The 23,784-nt window shown below is 43.5% G+C and overlaps 1 protein-coding gene across 2 annotated transcripts in view; it reads left to right on the top strand.

Annotated features, from left to right (window-relative positions):
- The window catches only part of MAPK11 (mitogen-activated protein kinase 11), a 64,858-nt gene that overhangs the window by 8,619 nt on the left and 32,455 nt on the right, over positions 1-23,784 (top strand). The window contains exon 2 of one of the 2 annotated variants that reach the window (XM_040343683.1): positions 8,807-8,936. In XM_040343683.1, coding sequence (XP_040199617.1) covers positions 8,807-8,936 — 130 coding nt within the window. Of the gene's footprint in view, positions 1-8,806; positions 8,937-22,151; positions 22,332-23,784 lie in introns of those variants that run through there. The other variant, XM_040343684.1, reaches the window with a different exon arrangement.

Here is a 23,784-nt window from a genome sequence, read left to right as displayed (position 1 = left end):
ATCTCTGAGCAATGCGAGTTCAGCCATACAGTTGTATGGCTGAACTCGCATTGGATTGGCACAGAAAATAGTGCAGGGACTTGTTTTTCCCCGCACTATTCTGGCCTAGGCAATCATGCAGTCTTATTCCTGTGCGAGTTTGCAGTTCGCACTGCGATCTGTGAACTAAACTGGGGGTGTCATTAACTTTGTTAATGACACCCCCTTGTAATTGGCAGGGTGGGCAGCCTATCATGCAAGCTCCTTCTGTTGGCCATTGGGCTGCTTATATCCTAGATCTGATATACTGCTTATCAGCCGTAGACAAGATATAAGAAGATTATACTGACTGCTGAATTGTGACAATGGATTGTGTCATCCCGACATGCATGAAATGATTCTTACCAGTATACCTTACACTTATCAGGGTGGTATCACTATTGACTGTCCATACATGCCTTGAGAAATCAATCGATTCCCCTATCAATGCTGATTAGCGTGGATGGGATAATCTCCACTGTCAGCTATTGTATTCAGTAGCTGCAGCACCAATGTCTGCCTGGGTTTCTGAGCAGTGACTGTATATGACCAGCCCTGTGGTAGGACGGAGGCACTACTAGATCTTTCTACTTTGATATCAGCCCCGATAAAAACATTAAGAAGATGAGAAGAATCTGCACATGGGCTTATATTAGAAATGCCACATGTTTTAGTCCCGATTCACACTGGTGCGATGCGGGAAACCCTGCAATATTAGTGCCACATCGCTTCTGAATCGCACACTGGTTCACACTGACATCTGAAAACTGCCGGGGGTGTCAATGTAAAGTTAATGACAATGCCAGATCGGTTCGCAGATCGTAGTGCGAACTGTCAAATGGTGCAGAAATTGGATCGCATAGGTGTGAACACCCATGTGATCCGATTCCAGTGCAGATCAAAAAAAAGGTCCTGCACCATTTTGGTGTGAATGCAATGTGACTTCAGGCATACAGTTTGTATGGCTGAATTCATGTTACACAGACATCACATGTGATCTGCACAGTAATGCAGGGCGAATCACATGCAATGTCTGTGATCGCAAAAGTGTCACTGCAGTGCCTTAAAATGGAACTAAAGGTAACATTAAAAAAAACAATCAGGGAGGTTGTTTATTGCAGAAGAGACATGCAATTTCTGTTCTGCAATATAATAAACCTACTTACCTGCTCGCATTCTTCTGTGAAATGCCAACTGAGCTGCACATGCACAGCTCTTTTTACATAAAAAAAATCACATATACATAAGCATTCACAGCCGTTGCCATGACACTCAAAATTGGAGCTCAGGTGCATCCTTTTTCCACTGATCATCCTTGAGATGTTTCTACAACTTGATTGGAGTCCACCTGTGGTAAAATCAGTTGATTGGACATGATTTGGAAAGGCGCACACACCTGGTTATAGAAGGTCCCACAGTTAACAGTGCTTGTCAGAGCCCAAACCAAGCCACGAAGTCCAAAGAATTGTTTGTAAACCTCTGAGATAGGATTGTATCGAGGCACAGATCTGGGGTAGGGTACAGAACAATTTCTGCAGCATTGAAGGTACCAATAAGCAAAGTGGCCTCCATCATCCGTAAATGGAAGAAGTTTGGAACCACCAGGACTCTTCCTAGAGCAGGACACCCGACCAAACTGTGCAATCGGGGGAGAAGGGCCTAAGTCAGGGAGGTGACCAAGAACCCAATAATCACTGACAGAGCTCCAGTGTTTCTCTGTGGAGAGAGGATAACCTTCCACAAGAACAACTATCTCTGCAGCACGCCACCAATCAGACCTATGTGGTAGAAGGGGTCAGACAGAAGACACTCCTCAGTAAAAGGCACATGACAGCCCATCAGGATTTTGACAAAAGGCACCTGAAGGACTCTCAGACCACGAGAAACAAAATTCTCTTGTCTGATGAAACAAAGATTGAACTCTTTGGCCTGAATGGCAAGTGTCATGTCTATAGGAAACCAGGCACCGCTCATCACCTGGCCAATACCATCCCTACAGTGAAGCATGGTGGTGACAGCATCAGGACTGGGAGACTAGTTAGGATCGAGGGAATGATGAATGCAGCAATGTACACAGACATCCTTGATGAAAACCTGCTCGAGAGCGCTCTGACCCTCAGACTGGGGCGAAGATTCATCTTCCAACAGGACAATGACCCTAAGCACACAGCCAAGATAACAAAGGAGTGGCTACGGGACAACTCTCTGAATGTCCTTGGGTCTCTCAGCCAGAGCCCAGACTTGAACCCGATTTGAACATCTATGGAGAGATCTGAATATGGCTGTACTCCGACACTCCCCATCCAACCTGATGGTGCGTGAGAGATCCTGCAAAGAAGAATGGGAGAAACTGCCCAAAAATAGGTGTGCCAAGCTTGTAGCATCATACGCAAAAAGGCTTCAGGCTGTAATTGGTGCCAATGCTGCTTCAACAAAGTATTGAGCAAAGGCTGTGAATACTTATGTACATGGGATGCTTTTTGTTTTTTATTTATAATAAATTTGCAAACATTTCAAACATATTTCTTTCATGTTGTCATTATGGGGTATTGTTTGTAGAATTCTGAGGAAAAGAATGAATTTAATCCATTTTGGAATAAGGCTGTAACATAACAAAATGTGGAAAAAGTGAAGCGCTCTGAATGCACAGTGTGCAGGGACCGTCTCATCATCCGCCGGCTCAGCAGGGATCAAAGGAGCGATCCCCGCTGAGCAAGCGGAGGTTCACGGGCCGGATCATTACTGATCCGTCCCGTGTGAAAGGGTCCTAACTGTACTTTGCACAAAGGATCAGTCTGGCACTAGGGACATCCTTAAAAGGGGAGATCACAGAGATATGGAAGGTGCTGACACTCCCTTATCGTCCAGTCTGCAATCCATGGTAGAGGGATGCAGAATTTCTTCACTTTTCTGTAGTAGTAATAAGCTCCAGTAAGTACTGTTATCATGGCTCAGGCTTTGAAGCATATTCGGCGGTGCACTTATTTTATGTTTGCAGGGTTAGGTGTACGGTAGGATATATTTATCTGTCATATAAATGAGGTCTACTCTGGGTATCAGAAGAGATTTTAAAGCAGACCTTCACTCAAAAGCTGAAGTCCTGCTCTTCTTCCTCCTCCTTGACATTTGGGACATCATTTTTTGGGGGATAAAGTGGGTACCTGGTTTTAACAGGTACCTACTCCACCACTTCCGGTCAGATCACTGCTGCAATCCAAGCGTAAGTTCGCCCCCCTCCTTCCCCTGCAGCCTTCTGAGACCCGTCACAGGTCCCAGAAAGCTACGTGACCAATCAAATAGTACAGCGTGGTCCGCACACATGCAGTAAGCAGCTAGCTGTGAAGCCGCAAGCAGTCACAGCGGCTGCGAACAGTTAGTATGCCGGCGCCAGGGACTGAAGCCCAGTGAAGAAACTGACCGGATGAGGACAGCACTGGATCCTGAGACAGGTGAGCGTCCTATTAAAAGTCAGCAGCTACAGTTTTTTTTGTAGCTGCTGACTTTTAATTTCTGAACATATGACTGGACAACCGCTTTAGGAGGTCAGGTGATCTGTGCTATCTTTGATGTGAAATGAGCATGTCTCATAAAGGTTGGGAGTTGGCACTCGATTGCATTGGCTACCTTATTCTGAGGCTTGGTCCTGGCCTATTTTAGAAACTACAGGTTATTTTTTAATCATTAAGTCATTAAGGAATACATTTATTATAAATGGTAGCTTGTCATCATTTAGTATCGTGACAAGCTGAAAGCTTTCGGGTAATAGCTGAACTATAAAAAATGATGATGAATTCTGAGCAGGTTTTTCCAGTCTGTGATGTGATCCTCCCAGCACTTTTATATTACTATTATCCAGAAACATCTAGGTTATTGTGACTCGGGATGAGCATCTTTGTAATAGACAGATGAGTGAGTGGTTGGTCAGGTTCTTACAAACCTCTTTCTGTGTTTGTGCAGATAAACCACATGGTTTCCTGTGTCAAAAGTATGGTATAGGCCTTCATTTTCTGTATCTGTACCAAACTTGTGAATTCCCCCCCCCCTTTTTTTTTTTTTTTCCAGGTGATAGAATTAATGTGTACATATGTTTTTTTTATTTTCCTTGCACTGAAAAGCCTCTAAATAGAAATTCAGTCAAGCCTGTTGCTTAGATGAAATTTGAAGGCCCCACTATATTGACAATGAGAGTAATTCATTAAAAAACTAAAACAAAAAAGTGAAGCAGAACTGGAGCAGTTGGTTTTCTTTCCAAATATAAAACATTTATTCAGCCTGTGTTTCAGTTTTTCTAAATGCTGTAAAATATATACAGTATAATAAGTCTGCGCTCTAATTATTAAACAAGATACTGTGTGTGTGTGTGTGTGTGTGTGTGTGTGTATAAGTATTGCACACATCACCATTTTTCTAGGTAAATATATTTCTAAGGCCCCTTTCACTCTGGAGAGACGGCAGTGGCTGTTTCAGGTCGCTTTGCAGGCGCTATTTTTAGTGTTATAGCACCTGCTAAGCGACCCAGTGTGAAAGGGGTCTTAAGGCATGGAGAGCTGAAATCTATCAGTAATTAGAAAGCAATTGTCAGTGTCCATTAATATCAACGTGTTCATTCTCAACTGATGGCCTATAAAAAGGTGTCTCATTTCCAAAGTGTCACACAAGAAACATCTCATGATGAGTAAAAGCAAAAAGCTCTCAAGACCTTCGCCATCCATAGACCCCTTTCACACTGAGGCAGTTTTCAGGGGTTTTAGCCCTAGAAATCATGCCTGAAAACTGCCTCCCATTTATTGCAATGGGTGCTTTCAAACCAAGTCTGTGCGCTTGCGGGACGTTAGGAAAAGCCCTGCAAGCAGCATCTTTCTTGCGGTTGGGGAGCTCTTTAAAAGTGCCTTGTTAGGAGGCGCAAAAGTGCTGCTAAACGGCGGTAAAGCACAGCTACAACGGGCGGCACTTTAGCGCTAACCCGACCGTGACTCCAGTGTGAAAGGGGTCTTATTGTTGCAAAACATACTGATGGCATTGGATACAGAAGGATGTCTAATCTTCTGAATGTTCCAGTGAGCATGTCAATAGCACCTTTAGAAATATATTTACCTAGAACAATGGTGGTGTGTTCAGTACTTGCTGTATGTGTATGTACAGTATCTCACAAAACTGAGTACACCCTTCCACATTTTTGTAAATATACTCAATTTTGTTGCCAGTGGTTTAGACATTATTGGCTGTAGGGGTGCAACGGATCGTCACTGATCCGAACGGGTCACCCCGTTCGGATCGGCACACCCCGCGGAGCGCTCCGAAGCCTAGGCCTAGGAAAGTCCCCGGCTTCGGCCTAGCTCCGGAGCGGTGGCCATCTTGCTCCACCCAGTCTGCTTGCCAGAGCCCAGCGTGACACGCCTCCCCACCTCCCCGGGGAGGCGTGTCACGCTGTGCACTGGGCTCTGGCAAGCAGACTTGGAGAGGGAAAGTTAGTAAAGCACTGTTTGAGAGGAGGGGGAAAAAAAAAAAAGAGCACAGTAGCAATTCACAAGGGTGGATTAAAGAGGCTGTTTGGACAGGACTTGTTAAAAGTACAATCTTGCTGTTTTTACAGCAGGATTATTTACTACTACTACTACTGCATGTTATTTCCCCCCAGTTCTGACAATGACTATAACGTGTGTGTGTGTGTGTGTGTGTGTGAAAATATATATATATATATATATATATATATATATATATATATATATATATATATATATATATATATAAATAATAATAATAATAATAATATTATTATTATTATTATTATTATTATTATTATTATTATTATTATTATTATTATTATTATTATTATTATTATTATTATTATTATTATTATTATTATTATTATTTTTTTTTTTTTTTTTTTTTTTTGGACCGATGAAAAGGGACTTTTTTTTTTTTTTTTTTGCTGATCCGAAAATGATCCGATCCGTGACTCCTGATCCGAGGATCGATCCGATCCGTGACTTTTTTGATCCGTTGCACCCCTAATTGGCTGTGTGTTGAGTTATTTTGAGGGGACAGAAAATGTACACTGTTATACAAGATGTACACTCACTACTTTACATTGTAGCAAAGTGTAATTCTTCGGTGTTGTCACATGAAAAGATATAATAAAATATTTACAAAAATATGAGGGATGTACTCACTCTTGTGAGATAGTGTGTGTGTATGTATGTGTGTACTGTATCTACCAGTGTGTCATACTTTTGCAAACATTAACATTATTTAACCACTTAAGGACCGAGCCTCTTTCTGAGATTTGTTGCCTACAAGTTGACAGTTTTTCTTTGCTAGAAAATTACTTGGAACCCTCAAACATTATACATTTTGTATTCTAACACCTTAGAGAATAAAATGCCGGTCATTGCAATACTTTCTGTCACACCGTATTTGCGTAGCGGTTGTACAAGCGCACTTTTTTTGAAAAAAAAAGAAATGAAATAAAAAAAATAAGACGACAAAGTTAGCCCAATTTTTTTTCTTTTTATATATATTGTTAATTTATTTTGCCTCGAGTAAATTGATACCCAACATGTCATGCTTCAAAATTGCACCCGCTCGTGGAATGGCGACAAATTTTAACCCTTAATCTCCATAGGCGCCATTTAAAAAAAATTATACAGGTTGCATGTTTTGAGTTATGGAGGAGATCTAGGGCTAGAATTATTGCTCTCGCTCTACCGATCGTGGCAATACCTTACATGTGTGGTTTGAACGCCGTTTTCATATGTGGGCACTGCTCATGTATGCGTTCGCTTCTGCACGCGAGCTGGTCGGAACGGGGCACTTTTAAAAAAAAATGTTTCTTATTTATTTTACCTTTTTATTTATTTATTTTTATTTATTTACTTTTCTTACACTGTTCTTTTAAAAAAAAATGTCACTTTTATTCCTATTACAAGGAATGTAAACATCCCTTGTAATAGAAAAAAATCATGACAGGACCTCTTAAAGGATCACTAAAGGATATTTTTTTTTTTTTAGCTAAATAGCTTCCTTTACCTTACTGCAGTACTGGTTTCATGTCCCCATTGTTCGTTTTTGCTTTGAAGTAGCTGTAATTCTGCTGTGATCTCCACACTTCCTGCTTGTCTGGCTCCTTATGAAAAAAACTCATGGGAGCTTCTCACTGTGGTCTAAGCTGTCATTACTGTGTGTCTAAAACTCCTCAGAACCAATCAGATTCATTTTAAAAACAAAACGCTGCCCTGGATTTGTTTGTTTTTGTTCTGTGGGTCTCTTTACTTCACATAAACATGAAACCAGTTTAAAACCGAAAGTGAAACTAGAGGCACATTATATGATAGAATTTAATCTATTTTTAATCATTTTTAAAAGGAATCGGTTAACTTTTATGTCTCTATACCCTGTAAACAGTAATTTCAGAAATTTTTTTTTTCCTTTAGTGACCCTTTAAATATGAGACCCGGGGTCAAAAAAACCTCAGATCTCATATTTACACTAAAATGCAATGGAAAAAAAAATTGTCATTTGAAAAAATGAAAAATAAAAAATGGCCCGCTATGAGCGGAAGGGGCGTTTTTAGCGTTGATTCCGCCCTGCAATGTTATGGAGATGGGTGGGGGCACAGAAGAGGATCCGATCGCCTCCGCTGCTGCTGACGGTTTGGTAAGCAGCAGGGGGCACCAGAGAGTGTTGGGAAGGGGGGCCCCCTCTCCCACCACCGATAAAAGTGATCTTGTGGCGAATCCGCCACAGGGACCACTTTTATCTGAAAGAGGACCGCTCACTAAAGAAGAGGATATCTGGGTTATGGTAGCTAGCTGTAAGCCAGAACAGCTTATTGAGGAGGAACAGGAAGTGAGAAATTCAGACAAAGAAAACAAATAAAAAAAACATTTAGAAGGGAAATCAAAGGAAAAGGTAAGTGAACCAACAATGCACTAGCTTAAAGGAACCTATTTGGAAAATAAAAAACAAACCTTTACAACCCCTTTAAGGTAAGTAATGCGCTTACCGGACCCAATGCATCACACCGGGGTAGAATTCACTCTCAGAAATCTATTCCCCACTGCAGAGAGGCTGCTGCCACTGCTCGTGTCTCCTCCCCGTGTGTCCCTATTTGTCTGTCAGCCCCACGGACATCCAGGAGAAGCTCTCAATTACCGGATCAGATACTTCTCCAAGCCGCAAGACAGTCTCCCAAATGCCATACACAGTAATGCCGCATACAGACGATTGGACATTCCGACATTTTGTGCGTTGGAATTGTGTATACTCATTGGAATTTCCGACAACAAAACTTGGGGCCTACATACGGTCGAAATTTCCGACAAAAAGCTCCCATAGAACATTTGTTGTCGGAAATTCTGATCGTGTGTACGCGGCATAAGAAAAAACTCTTAGTGTAGTATATAAGAGCTTTATTATAAAACGAAAGACCATATAAAAGCAGAGCACTCAAAAAGATGGCAAAATACACTCTCATGAAGGCCGCTGCTCACCACGAGACAGCAGCTTGGATCCATCTGGCATCCTCCCCATTACTGCTGCTGCCATATTTGCATCTTCTTCCACCTTTAGCATCTTCTGTCCTTTCTCATTGGCTGGCCACTGATAATGTACCCTGTGTGCGTTAGCGTTATGTTGTTATTGCCGTTGCTCCATTTATGGTATTTGTGCTGAGAGTTTACACTGAACTTTGCGTGTGACCCAGGCAGTGTACAAGTGTGGCATTCTAATGTTCACTGTTGGAATAATTTGAACTTATTTTTTGTTATCTTTTTTTTTTTTCTCTTAGCTCTGCATATGACACCAAAACAAGACAAAAGATAGCAGTGAAAAAATTATCCAGGCCGTTTCAGTCATTGGTCCATGCACGGCGAACGTATCGGGAGCTGCGTTTGCTCACACACATGAAGCATGAAAATGTAAGTAGTGTATTTTTTTGGATGAAAAGAGCCAAGTAATATCAGTGTTGTGCCACAATACACAGAAGACAATAAGTTTATCAGATAGTGTGACCCACTTTAAAAAAGCTCTATGCTGATATTCAGTTCTTTGCTGTCATTTTATATTTAGTAAAAAATCTAAATTTTGCTAGCAGCAAGTCGTGGTATAAATAAATCTTGCTGTCTTGTAAGTGTGGAGACTCCAGGAATTATTTCATTCTGAAGTCACATGCATTTGGTGAGGGGAGTGTGGCCTTAAAGCGGGAGTTCACCCATAAAACATTTTTTACCCTTAGATTGATGCTCATTTTGTCTAGGGGAATCGGCTAGTTGTTTTAAAATCGAAGCAGTACTTACCGTTTTAGAGAGCGATCTTCTCCGCCGCTTCCGGGTATGGTCTTCGGGACTGGGCGTTCCTATTTTGATTGACAGTCTTCCGACAGGCTTCCGACGGTCGCATCCATCGCGTCACGAGTAGCCGAAAGAAGCCGAACGTCGGTGCGGCTCTATACTGCGCCTGCGCACCGACGTTCGGCTACTTTCGGAAAATCGTGACGCGATGGATGCGACAGTCGGAAGACTGTCAATCAAAATAGGAACGCCCAGTCCCGCAGCCCATACCTGGAAGCGGCGGAGAAGATGCATCTCTAAAACGGGTAAGTACAGCTTCGATTTTAAAAAAAATAGCCGATTCCCCTAGACAAAATGAGCAGGAATCTAAGGTTAAAAAATGTTGTTATTTCCGGGTGAACCTCCACTTTAAGTCTGGGTCTGCTGGCAGGTAATTATACAGTGAGTGAAAAAAGTATTTGATCCCCTAATGATTTTGTACATTTGCCCACCAACAAAGAAATGATGAGTCTATAATTTTAATGGTAGGTTGATTTTAGCAGTGCGAGATGGAATAACAAAAGAATCCAGAAAAACGCATTTCAAAAAAGTTCTAAATTGATTTGCATTTTAATGATTGAAATCAGTATGAAATCAGTATTTAATCCCCTATCAATCAGCAAGATTTCTGGTCCCCAGACATCTTCTATGCAGGTAACAAGCTAAGATTAGGAGCACTCTCTTAAAGGGAGGGCTTGTTGCCTGTTTAAAAGACACCTGTCCACAGAAGCAATAAATCAGATTCCAATCTCTCCACCATGGGCAAGACCAAAGAGCTGTCCGAGGATGTCAGGGATAAAACTGTAGACCTACACAAGGCTGGAATGGGCTACAAGACCATCGCCAAGCAGCTTGATGAGAGGGTGACAACAGTTGGTGTAATTATTGGCAAATGGAAGAAACGCAAAATAACGGTCAATCCCCCGGTCTGGGGCTCCATGCAAGATCTTACTTTGATTAAGCACTAAGTTATAGTGTGAAACGTGTCGGCATGTATCCTGTGATCCTGTTTTAACAATAATAAGCAATATTTTTGGAGTGTGGGATATCCTCGTTCATTTGCATTGCCAGCACCTGTGGCTTCAGATTCAGTGAAGAGGTTCATCATTTGCATTTTCTACCTTGAGCGGTGACTCCCTTTCAAGGTCTTACTTTGTGGAGTTTCAATGATCATGTGAACGGTGAGGAATGAGCCCATAACTACACAGAAGAGTCTTGTCAATGTTCTCAGGGAAGCTGGGACCATAGTCGCCACGGAAATATGTACCATGTATCGTCAAATCTTGGGTGAGAACCTCCTTCCCTCATCCAGGGCATTGAAAATGGGTCGTGAATGGGCATTCCTCCATGACAATTACCCAAAACACAAGACCAAGGCAAAGGAGTGGCCCAAGAAGAAGCACATTAAGGTCCTGGAGTGGTCTAGCCAGTCTACAGACCTCAATCCTATAGAAAATATGTGGAAGAAGCTGAAGGTTCGCGTTACCAAATGTCTGCCTCCAAAACCTTAATGACTTGGAGAGGATCTGTAAAGAGGAGCTGGACAAAATACCTCCTGAGATTTAATTGGCCACCAGGTTTGCACACAAACATCTGACCCCTGTGATTGCCAAGGGTTTTGCCACCAAGTACTAAGTCATGTTTTGCAAAAGGGTCAAATACTTATTTCACTCATTAAAATGCAAATCAATTTATAACTTTTTTTAAATGCGTTTTTCTGGATTGTTTTGTTGTTCAGTCTTTCACTGTTAAAATAAACCTACCATTAAAATTATAGACTGATCATTTTTTTTGTCAGTGGGCAAATGTACAAAATCAGCAGGGGATCAAATACTTTTTTTCACTCACTGTATAATTACCTGCCAGCAGACGCAGATTTAAGGCTTGGGGAACAGAGGTCACCACTCAAACATTGTTCTTCTAAACGCCTTGTACACACAATGAGATTATCGGACGGATGATTATCCTTTTTTTTTCTTTTTTTGCATGTTAATCACAACATTGGAAAATTAAAGTAATTGTTAAACCACTCTAACCTGTATACACCATCAGCACTGCTTCCTATTGCAGTGTACACCTCTGTGTGTGATTTATAAAAATAAATGCTGCAAATACCTAACTTAACAACTGAGATTGTGATCACATGACCAGCTAGCTTTCGCCTTTCCTCCTCTGAGATGCAATGGGAGGGACTTAGATTCCTTTGATGTCAGTCTGGAGGGGAGGAAGAGAGCTGGCTGGTCATGTGATCACAATTTCGGCTCTTAAATTCAGTTTTTACAGCATTTATATAATAAATCGTTCACAGAGGGGGACACTGCAATAAGAGGAAGTGCTGATGATATATTCAGGTTAGTGTTACGAGAGCAGCAGGAGGGGGAGGGGCGGCTCGCACACAGACAGAGAGGGGAGGGGGAAAGGAGGACACATGAGCAGAAAGGAGAGCAGATGGCAGGCTGCTGATGACAGAGACACATAAACTGACCACAGTGTCTGGTCTCAGCAGCCATGACACACTGTGGTCAGTTTACAGAGGGGTGGGGAGAAACTGGCAGGATCAGCCAGGTTTTTTAGGTGTTACAGGGGGCCAAATGACACAGAACAAGCACTGTGTCATAGAACATGCTTTAACCACTTGCTTTCTGGGCACTTAAACCCCCCTCCTGCCCAGACCAATTTTCAGCGCTCTCACTCTTTGAATGACAATTGCGCGGTCATACAACCCTGTACCCAAATGACATTTTTATAATTTTTTTCCCCACAAATAAAGCTTTCTTTTGGTGGTATTTGATCACCTCTGTGTTTTTGTTATTTTTTTTGTTTGTTTTTTAAATGATAAAAAAAATACAAAACCGTTTTTATATTGTGTTATAAAATTTTGCAAATGGGTACTTTTTCTCCTTCATTGATGTACGCTGATGAGGCGGCACTGGTGGGCCCTGATAGGCGGCACTGGTGGGCCCTGATAGGCGGCACTGGTGGGCCCTGATAGGCGGCACTGGTGGGCCCTGATAGGCGGCACTGGTGGGTGGCACTGAAGGGCATTGATAGGTGGCACTGGTGGGCACTGAGAATTGGCACTAATAGGTGGTACTGATAGGTGGCAGTGATGGGCACTGATCAGCACTGGTAGGTGAGACTGATATGCAGCACTGCTAGGTGGCACTGACTGGCACCACTGGTGGGCATTGATAGGTGGTACTTATTGGCACTGGTGGTCACTGTAGGCACTGGCAGGGGGCATTGGTGTGCAATAATGAAGCTGATGTGCCTCTTTCACTGGGGACCGATGTCCCCTATGCAGGAGCTGGTGATCGGCTTTTTTTTCTCCTCGCGCTGTCAGTGGAAGGAGGGAAAAAAACGATTAATGAGCATTGTTTACATCACGTGATCAGCTGTCATTGGCTGACAGCTGATCACAAGGTAAGGGGCCGGGACCGGCCCCTTACTCGGATCTGTGATCACCCGAGTCTCAGTGACTCGGTGATCACTGCAGGCCGCGTGCAAAGGGGAGGATGTCTATTGACGTCCTCCCGGCAATTGGGGTCCGCGCTGTAGCCGTCATTCGGCTATGGCGTGGGCCTCTAGTGGTTAAAAGGGCAGGATCCATTTTTTTGGGGGTTAACAAAGGCTTTAAGAGTTTACTAAAGTTACGAAAATTCTCTTGCGAGTAAAAATATGGAAGTGATGTAATGTGTTGTAGTGTATTTGTATTTTCAAACGGTAACTGTACTGATTAAACAAAAATTGTACGATCTGGTATCGTAGGAGAAAATTTTTCGTGCTTGTCCATTCAGATAATTTTGCATGAATTGTTGTGATCGGCTCGCGAAATCTAATGATCAGATTAATGTACAATCCCTTAACAAGTGGTACTTTTTGTATGATTTTCTGATCGTGTGTTTGGGCCATGATAAGGAGTCTAACCACGGGGAAGCATTAACAGAAATGGGGAAAATACACTTCATTCAATACGCTGCGCATGAAGAGAAGTGCAATGTGGCGATGGTGATTACTGGTCTTTGTTTTTCAGACTGCTTTATAGAATTAACCCAGAGGACTTTTTAGCTTGTATCGCCTCTTTTAATGCATGCCAAGGTACACCTGTACCTTGGCATGCACATCCACATTCACATTCCTCTCATACAGCTTAGTAGAACTCCACCTACGTCTGTGCTACACTTCATTCTTCCAGAGTCCAAAGCAGTTCTGGTGCAATCAGTAACGCAAACTGTGGCCACAAACTGTAACTGGTAAGCCATCTGTTTCCCCTTTCCTGTACATTCCTGAACCATGATGGCGCTTTTGAAGATGACATTGCCCCAGAATGTTTCTTTATAAATGCTCTGACTATATTGCCTTAGGGATTTATTTACTAAAGGCAAATCCACTCTGCACTGCAAATGCACTTAGAAGTGCAGTCGCTGTAGATCTGAGGGGAATCTCTGCTGATTTTATCATCCAATCGCGTTCAAGCTAAAATGCTGTTTTTAATTTTCCTTGCATGTCCCCCTCAGATCTACAGTGACTGCATTTCTAAATGCATTTGCAGTGCACTTGTAGTGCAGAGTGGATTTACCCTTAGTAAATTACCCCCCCCCCCCCCCATCTCACTGCTGACATTGGGGGTAATTTACTAATTGCAAATAGAGAGTGCATTTTGCAAGTGCAGTTGCTCCAGAGGTTATTAAATGAGGTAAATTTCACTTTGCAGAGAATATCTTATGTAGATGCAAAAGGGAAAAAAACAGCATTTTTACTTGCAAATGATTAGATGATGGTAGTTAGCAGAGCTTCTGCTCATTTACTGAGCTCTGGAGCAACTGCTCTTGCAGAGTAGACAGTCTATTTGCCTTTAGTAAATTAACCCCTCTGTGTTTATGCCTTATTTACTAGCATAATGTAGTCCACAATTTTATTTATCTTGCATTTTGAATGCTATTTTAAATTAGCTTGCAAACAAATCGATGCAAATAACTGTGCAGGAGAACAAAGAGAAACTTATCTTGGTGACTGCTCCATTAAAAGTGTCACCAGTGTACACACCTGCAAGAAATAACCATTATTATATAGTAATTTTCATTAAAACTTGTGGGGGTAATGCATATACTTAATTTTATGATTTAATTGGACTTCACAATAAAAACTGAAAATGCCAATCTGGATTTATGGTAATGATTTAATATATGCTAAAAGTTTCAGAGTGTGTGTGTGTGTGTGTGTGTATATAACTCCACAGAAAGATTGTGTAAGGTCTTTACGCACATGAGCATAAGGGGTCATTCACACAGCCATAAAAAAAAAAAAAACACATTTACAAGTACCAATCTTAACATGGCTGCATTGTTTTCAATAGAGACATTCACACAGGTACACAACATGCACAACACAAAAGCCAAAAATCTGTGTCTGAATACATATGTATAGACATCAGCCAGATGCAGATTTTGGAAAACAAACAGGACAATTTTACGCAATTATTTACTGATCGTTACACGGGAAGATTTGTGCTAGAGTGAAACGGGTAATGAGTTCAGTAACATTTTTACACCAATAGGGAATGTAGCCTAAAAAATGCTGCTTTTAAAGGCATTCAGCATATTTTTTAGACCACTGGGGCACGGGCGAGGTCAGCAATAACTGTAATTTTTGCGGAGGTATTTGCCCGCTAGTGGGGAGCTTTTAATCCCTGCTTTTAACCCGAAAAAGGGTTAAAACCACTTGCAAAGCGCCGCTGCAGCGACACTTTGCTGGCGGTTCGGCCACACTGCCCATTCATTTCAAAGGGCAAGAGCAGTGGAGAAGCGGTGTATACACCGCTCCTTTATCGCTCCAAAGAGGCTGCTTGCAGGAAATGTTTTAAACTTCCTGCCAGCGCATGGCCTCAGTGTGAAAGCCCTCAGGCTTTCACACTGACCCTGCAGGGGAGACGTTTTTCAGGTGCTTTACAGGCGCTATTTTTAGCCCAAAAATGCCCCAGTGTGAAAGGGGTCTTAATGTCTTTAATCGCAGTTCTATGATGGTCTATGTGGCCATGCACATTAGGCATTTAATTCCATTTTTTAAGAGTAGCATTTGTTGCAGGGGTGCTCAACCTTTTGAAGAGCGCGGGCCACTTAAGTGATTTTGTAACCAGTCGGGTGGCCACAGCGAAATGAAATGGTTCAGAATTTGTTTACTCGCTGTTTAATCGCAATCACAAAAAGAAAGAATGGATGACACTAGTGTGAACATCAACTTTCTTTACTTTTTTTCAAGGACTCTGAAGTGTAAAACAGAATGTGACAGGGAGGCGGCACAGGCTTCCTGGTGCATGGGGTGGGGTTGCCATTGTGACCTCTGACGCTACACCAGTGGTTGGGGGTGTGTGGTAAAAAGGCATCTCAACTATATGGGGTTTTACCACCCCCCAAAACCACAAATGTAACTAAGCCCTTACTGTCCCGAGCCCCCTATAACAGTGATGGTGAACCTTTGGCACTCCAGATGTTTTGGAACTACATTTCCCATTAAGCTCAGGCACTCTGCAGTGTAGTTGAGCATCATGGAAAATGTAGTTCCAAAACATCTGGGCTGCCAAGGTTCGCCATCCCTGCCCTATAAGGCTGCTTTTACACTGATGTGCTCCCATTTACCCACACCATGGGTGCAGCACAGTGCACCATTGGCTTTCCTGCAGGTTAGCTGTGCTTTGCCGTAGACTTCTATTATATCTTGTGGGTGTAATACACTTTCTGAAGCCAAACCTGCAGGATATATTAGAAGTCAATAGCTCAGTGCAGCTAACCCAAAGGAAAGCTGAATTTAAGGGTGCAGTGCACCCGCGAATCAGTGTGAAAGCAGCCTAATAGTTGTTAACCCTTTTTATAGGCGCTAATATGCCCATTGCAAAAGGGCAATGTATGTGTTTAATACAGTGACCTTTTCCTCTAGCAGCAGCAAGCTAGCAGAGGGCTCCACAGGCCACAAGTTGAGCACACCTGATTTAGAGACTTAAAAAAATGCCCCAAAGCTGCATTCAGAGAGGGTCCTATGAGCATAATTTAGGCACATAAATTCCAGAAAAAATTACAAGCAAATAGCGTGGAGTATAAACTCATTGCACTGGCCAGCATAATAAGCGCACCTAATTACACACCAAAACAAGCATTTTTTTACACTTGATTTGCCTGCCATCTCCTGGCAGAAAGATATAGTCTCATAGGAGTATCTTAATATGATCGTGTGGCCTAATTTATGAACGAATCACTTTGTAATGTTTGTACACTGGGATAGAACAAGTAGGGTTCTCGCAGGTTGGTCCATAAATATTTTGGTACATATCGGCCACAAACAAATGAAATACATTGTGTGTGTGTGTGTGTGTGTGTGTGTGTGTGTGTATGTATATATATATATATATATATATATATATATATAATGTGTGTGTGTGTGTGTGTGTGTATACACACACACACACACAGTGCATCTGAAAAGTATTCACAGCGTTTCACTTTTTCCACATTTTGTTATGTTGCAGCCTTATTCCAAAATGGAATATGAAGTCATTTTCCACTGGATCAGATCTCCTGCTGTGCTGCTTTTCAAAGTTTCTCTACTGCAGTGGTGTTCAACCTTTTGAAGAGAAAGGGCCACTTATGTAATTTGGTAACCGGAACTTTGGGGTTTTATGCCTCCCCCCACACACCACAAATATAAACAAGCCCTTACTGTCCTGAGCCCCTATAAGGCCGCTTACACACTGATGTGCTGCGGGCTAGCTGCACTTTGCCATAGACATCTATTACATCTTGTGGGTATGATGCCGATTCTGAAAGCACGCTAAACCTGCAGGATATAATAGAAGTCTACGGCTCAATGCAGCTAACCCACAAGAAAGTCAAAGGAGAGCACTTCGCTGGACCTGCGGATCAGTGTGAAAGCAGCCTAATAACTCTTTTTTTATAAGTGTTAATATGTCCATTGCAAAAGTGCAGTGTATATGTGTTGTTTAATACACCTTCTTTTCGTCTTCCAGCTGCTGGCAGTGCTCTCCAGGCTGCTAGAAAGGTCCCAGGTGAAGTGCACTTGGTATCGCTCCACCAGGGGCGGGAGTCAGCGCTACAGGGGGAGCATCTGCTTATGCAGCTCCTGCTCCCTCCACGGCCAGCCCGATGCACTCTGATGCTCTGGAATGGCGGTTCAGCAACCCATTGATCGCGATTTGAGCTTGCCGATCTGCCATCCCAGAGCATAAGGTAGCAATGCGTTGAGCCCCCCTGCTTTTAATGTGATGGTTTATTTCCCATAAATATGTATTTTAATTGTTTTTACTGTGTCTTGGCATATAACCAGCTTGTGTTTGCATATCATGGAGGCATAGGTCCTGCATTCCGAATTTTAATTTTATTGTCTCCCTTTTAAAACTGACAAGAAGTGGTGACCTGGTGAGATACAATTACATTTTTTTTAAATGTATAAATCAAGAAATTATGCTCCCAGCCTTTTCCCCTGTTTTTATGATTTTATGACTGACATAATCAAATTATGATGTGGAACTAATCCATAGATGTCTATTTTACTGTCTTTGGCACGTGGACATCACCTGCACCAGGCTTGTGTTTTAATTAGGGGGAGATGGTCTTTTTGTAGAATAAAAATGTACAGTAGGTGTTTGTGATATTGTGTTTTTAGCACGACCGCATCGCGCAGATTCTCGGCGACGTGGTGCCGAGATCTCGCCGACATCTTGCACTCACTGGAATAGTGACAGCACATCCCAGCAAGCGCGTCATAGAAGCGACGGGAGATCCGACTTGGATTCCCGCCAATTCTACACGTGTGCGGCGTTTGTTATGAATCCTGAGGGGGAAGTCCCCGCCGGATTTTAAATAAAAATCCGGCATGGGTTCCCCGCTCAGGAGCATACCGGGCCCTTAGGTCTGTTATGGGTTGTAAGGAGAGCCCCCCTACGCCGAAAAAAACGGCGTAGGGGGTCCCCCTACAATCCATACCAGACCCGTATCCAAAGCACGCTACCCGGCCGGCCAGGAAGGGAGTGGGGACGAGCGAGCGCCCCCCCCCTCCTGAGCCGTACCAGGCTGCATGCCCTCAACATGGGGGGGTTGGGTGCTCTGGGGCAGGGGGGTGCACTGCGGCCCCCCCACCTCAGAGCACCCTGTCCCCATGTTGATGAGGACAGGGCCCCTTCCCGACAACCCTGGCCGTTGGTTGTCGGGGTATGCGGGCGGGAGGCTTATCGGAATCTGGGAGCCCCCTTTAATAAGGGGGCCCCCAGATACCGGCCCCCCACCCTAAGTGAATGGATATGGGGTACATCGTACCCCTACCCATTCACCTGGAGGAAAAATGTCAAAGTTAATAAACACACCACACAAGGGTTTTTAAAATTTATTTTTCAGCTCCGGAGGCCCCCCCTGTCTTCTTTATTAGCTCTGTTTACCAGGGGGGGCTTCTTCTTTGACGTCTTCGGGTGGGTGGGGGCCGCCGTCTGGTTCTCTTCCACCGCCGGGGGGGGTCGCTTTTAAAAAAGCCCCCAGCGGGTTTCCTCCGGCGTCTTCGGCGGGGGGGCTTCTTCTTCCGCTATCCCGACGGGTCTTCTCCGCTATCCGGGGGGTCTTCTCAACTCTCCGGGGGTCTCCTTCTATGTTCGCCGCTCTCCGCTGTTGACTCGGCGCACCCCGGTTCTTCCTCCAGCTGTCCGGTGCCTTCTCCTTCAGCGCTGAACGTCTATCTTCTTCTTCCGGGCTGTGACGTCATCTTCTTCACTTCTCCAGATGTTGACACGCCGGCTCTTCTCACTGAAATGACGGATGTGCGCCTTGCATCGGACCTATATAGGCCTCACAGTCCCATCATGCTCTGTACCTACCCATGTGATACCTACCCACGGAGGAAACCCGCTGGGGGGTGGGGGCTTTTTTAAAAGCGACCCCCCCCGGCGGTGGAAGAGAACCAGACGGCGGCCCCCACCCACCCGAAGACGTCAAAGAAGAAGCCCCCCCTGGTAAACAGAGCTAATAAAGAAGACAGGGGGGGCCTCCGGAGCTGAAAAATAAATTATTTTAAAAACCCTTGTGTGGTGTGTTAACTTTGACATTTTTCCTCCAGGTGAATGGGTAGGGGTACGATGTACCCCATATCCATTCACTTAGGGTGGGGGGCCCCCTTATTAAAGGGGGCTCCCAGATTCCGATAAGCCTCCCGCCCACATACCCCGACAACCAACGGCCAGGGTTGTCGGGAAGGGGCCCTGTCCTCATCAACATGGGGACAGGGTGCTCTGAGGTGGGGGGGCCGCAGTGCGCCCCCCTGCCCCAGAGCACCCAACCCCCCCATGTTGAGGGCATGCAGCCTGGTACGGCTCAGGAGGGGGGGGCGCTCGCTCGTCCCCACTCCCTTCCTGGCCGGCCGGGTAGCGTGCTTTGGATACGGGTCTGGTATGGATTGTAGGGGGACCCCCTATGCCGTTTTTTTCGGCGTAGGGGGGCTCTCCTTACAACCCATAACAGACCTAAGGGCCCGGTATGCTCCTGAGGGGGGAACCCATGCCGGATTTTTATTTAAAATCCGGCGGTGACTTCCCCCTCAGGATTCATAACAAACGCCGCACACGTGTAGAATTGGCGGGAATCCAAGTCGGATCTCCCGTCGCTTCTATGACGGCTCTGTCTCCATCGCGGCAAGCCAGCTCGGCGCTGGCTCCCGCGATGGCGCTCGTAGGTGCTCAATCTCGCCGAGAAAGGGAGCGAGATTGACACAATATCGAGTTCACCTACTGTAGATGTACACTGAGCCAGGTATGGGTAAAGGAAAACCATGGAGACTGTGCGGGCCATCACCAACCGATGTCATTGATTGTGATGACATAGGCAAACAGTGTCATTGGTCGTTATAGTGCACCACAACAACCAATCATTGTTGAGTAGTTAGGGGAGATGGGTATTTATAAAAGGTCATGAAAGAAGGATGGAGGAAGAAAAGAGAGAGGGGGAAAAGGGGGGGAGGGGTGTGGAGAAGGAAGTAGGGGGGAGAGGTAGGGTACAATCGGCAGGGGGCCCAGTCTGGCTAAACCACAGGGAGAAGCCTTGGCCATATTCACAGTATGAATATTGCAGAGACGTTCAATGACCCTGACAACCCACCTCAGTGCTGCCATGATGCCAGCCCGATTTACCTGCATTAAGCAATTCAAACTCAATCCAGTAAAACCATGTACTGTATTGTGGCATCTAGTGTCTGTATCTTTTTTTTTTTTTTTTTGAGCTTGTAAGACTTTCCATCTCCCTGATATCCTCATACCCTTCTAATCTATTGTTAAAGTGTGATTTCCACAAAGCCAGTATGCATGACCATGTTAGGTTAACTAGGGGGCATAGCACAGATTTTTTCGCAAGCCGACGTCGGTTTCCGATTTATGATGCAGTGAGAAGAATTCAGGTGTTTTGGAGAGTTCCTGGTCAGTACATTTTTGAAATATATCATGAACCAAAGGAGTTCAAAAAGTCGCGAGAGATGGACAGGACCAGAATATATGCAGCAAAATCACCAACCGGTCTCAGATTCTTTAGGGTAGATAGAAGGGGTGGAGTGCGGTACCAGTGAGTTAGGATCTTGTACCCTGAATCCTGCTATTTGTTACCCTTAGAGGATCTTAAGGACATAGAATGTATTTTCGCACGTGCATCCAGTGGTGATCCAGAGTGATTCCCAGGTCTTGTTCCCAGTGATCTAAATAGTGTAAAGGTGTAGCAGACGCCCAAAAAAGAAGCGATTTGTAATTCGGCGAAAGGGCATGAGCAGTCGGGGGCCCTCAGTTTGGCTGTCCTGTTTGAAAGATATTGATATGTGTGAGAATTTGACAGATGCAGGTAGAGACCATAGAAAGTAGGACAGCTATAATATCTCTAAAGTCCCTATAGAAGTCAACTCCTCTGAATTTGCCAATTGAAAGAAAGACAGCCAAGTAGAGCGACTTAGGAAATGTTTGGCGTACCAACAAGGCTTGACCCGTTTAATTAGAAGAAAATGTTTGTCTTTTGTATCTAGAGTAAAGCAAATGGGAAGTCTGAGCAGGGTATTCATTAAACCATTGTATCGAATACAAGCCTAGGTAGGCAAACTAGTCACACAGATACGGTACAGCCTTGGTTTGAGAGTAACTTGGTATGAGAGAGTTTTGCAAGACAAGCAAATTGTTTTAATACATTTTGCTTTGATATACAAGCGATGTCTTGATATAAGAGTAACGTCATGTCACAACTGAGTATAAAAAAAAAGAGGAGCCTCTAAGTGTATCAATATGGTTACATTTAATGAAGGTACAACATTTAGCAACTTATTGCTACACTTATAGGTGCCTCTCTTTTCTTTTCTACCCTGTAAAAAAAATGCTTTGATATAAAAGTGCTTTGGATAACAAGCATGTTTCTGTAACGAATTATGCTCGCAAACCAAGGTTTTACTGTACTTCTTTTTGATCGACACTGGTAATTTTGGAGTGGGTGCTTTCGGGGAAAATTAGACCAACATTTTATTGGGATAAATGAGCAGTCCATCTATCAGATTCCATTCATCTCCATCTAGTGGAGGTTTGAAGCAGCTGTTGCAGGAAGATAAAGTAAAAACGCTGCTGCTTCAAGGCTGGATATTTGAATCTGATGGTCCTGGTATGCTGCTAGCAGGAGACATGCAGGCAATATTTGAATTTCTCAGGAACTCACTCATAAATCACATTATGTGACGTATATGTTTTATACTTTTAGAAGAAGATTTGAAGCTTGTGCGAGAAAACAAGTGGATATTAACAGGTGATCAATTAACCCTGCTAGAAATACCCAATGTTAAAGCTCAGAACATCGTGGCGGCACCTCTGCCCTAAATAGACTACAGTAGATGTGGCCTTGACTGCCTGTGCAAAGAGGAAGTTGCTGAATGACGCTGGGTGTCTTCCATCCAAGAAGTGGGGTGGAGCAGATACAGTTGGTGAGATTCTAGATTACTAAATTGCTTGTTAAAATGAAAAGGCTTAGGTGTTTTCAGAGAAGAGATTTGTTAGTGGCAGCATGCAAAGACACTTTAAACAGAAAATAACCTTGCAGAAGGTCCTGCTCTGTCCCAGCATTAGTATGTGCTTCAGCGCACAAGGATAGGTCCATAAAGTTCTAATGAGATTGGTGTGAAGGATTTTAAAAGATCCACTCAGAGCCCTGACCTCAAATCTGTTGAATTATTTTGGGATGAATTACTATGCCAGTTGTGGGCTATGTCTTGTCTAACATCAGTGCCTTACACATGCTGTTTTGGCTAAATAGGCACACATTTCTACAGACACATTTTAGAATCTTGTAGAACGCCTTCCTAGAAGAGTGGAATTTGTTATAGTTGCAAAGGGTTTTGGAATATGATGTCCATCAAGCTCATAGAGGTGTAATGGTCAGGTGTCCACAAACATTTGGCCATATAGTCCAAATAGTAAACATTGGCTTTACTTTGCTGTGTGTGATTTAAAAAGGTGCCCACTTAAAAGGGGTTGTAAAGGTACAATTTTTTTCCCCTAAATAGCTTTCTTTACCTTAGTGCAGTCCTCCTTCACTTACCTCATCCTTCAATTTTGCTTTTAAATGTCCTTATTTCTTCTGAGAAATCCTCACTTCCTGTTCTTCTGTCTAACTCCACACAGCTTTCTTCCTGGTGTTTAGTGTCGTGGTTATCCCCTCCCTTGGACTACAGGAGAGTCAGGACGCTCTCTACATTGCAGATAGAGAAAGGAGCTGTGTGTTAGTGGGCGTCCTGACTCTCCTGTAGCCCAAGGGAGGGGGCGAACACGACACTCCACACCAGGGAGAAAGCCTTGCATTACTGTGTGGAGTTAGACATAAGAACAGGAAGTAAGGATTTCTCAGAAGAAATAAGGACATTTTAAAAGCAAAATGGAAGGATGGGGTAAGTGAAGGAGGACTGCACTAAGGTAAAGGAAGCCATTTAGGAAACAAAATTGTACCTTTACAACCCCTTTAAGGCTCCATGAACACTGGGCTTAAAAAAAGTCTGTTTGCTTTGGTGTTAAAAACACTCATATATATATATAGAGCATATTTCGTACAAAGTTTAGGAGAGTTTTAATTTTTTTTCTGCCAGTGAGCTCCAATCAGAAACGCAAATGAGAAGGTTTTTTATTTCCTGCCTCTAAACGCTGATCTCAAAATATGCCTGTACACATCCTAATGTGCATGGACACATAGGATAACACATAGGATAACATTGAGTTGCTTCTACAGGCAGAACACAAAACTCATGTAGAAGCAACGTTTTTTTTACGTCAGTGTGCATGGAGCCTTAGTTGTACAGAGAGTACAAAATGCAAGTATACTGTACTGGCTTGTGTGTATATGTGTGTGTGTATATATATATATATATATATATATATATATATATA

This window comes from Rana temporaria, chromosome 3 (genome assembly GCF_905171775.1).
Source record: "Rana temporaria chromosome 3, aRanTem1.1, whole genome shotgun sequence".
NCBI classification, from domain to species: domain Eukaryota; kingdom Metazoa; phylum Chordata; class Amphibia; order Anura; family Ranidae; genus Rana; species Rana temporaria.
This window is presented reverse-complemented; position numbering and strand designations above follow the sequence as displayed.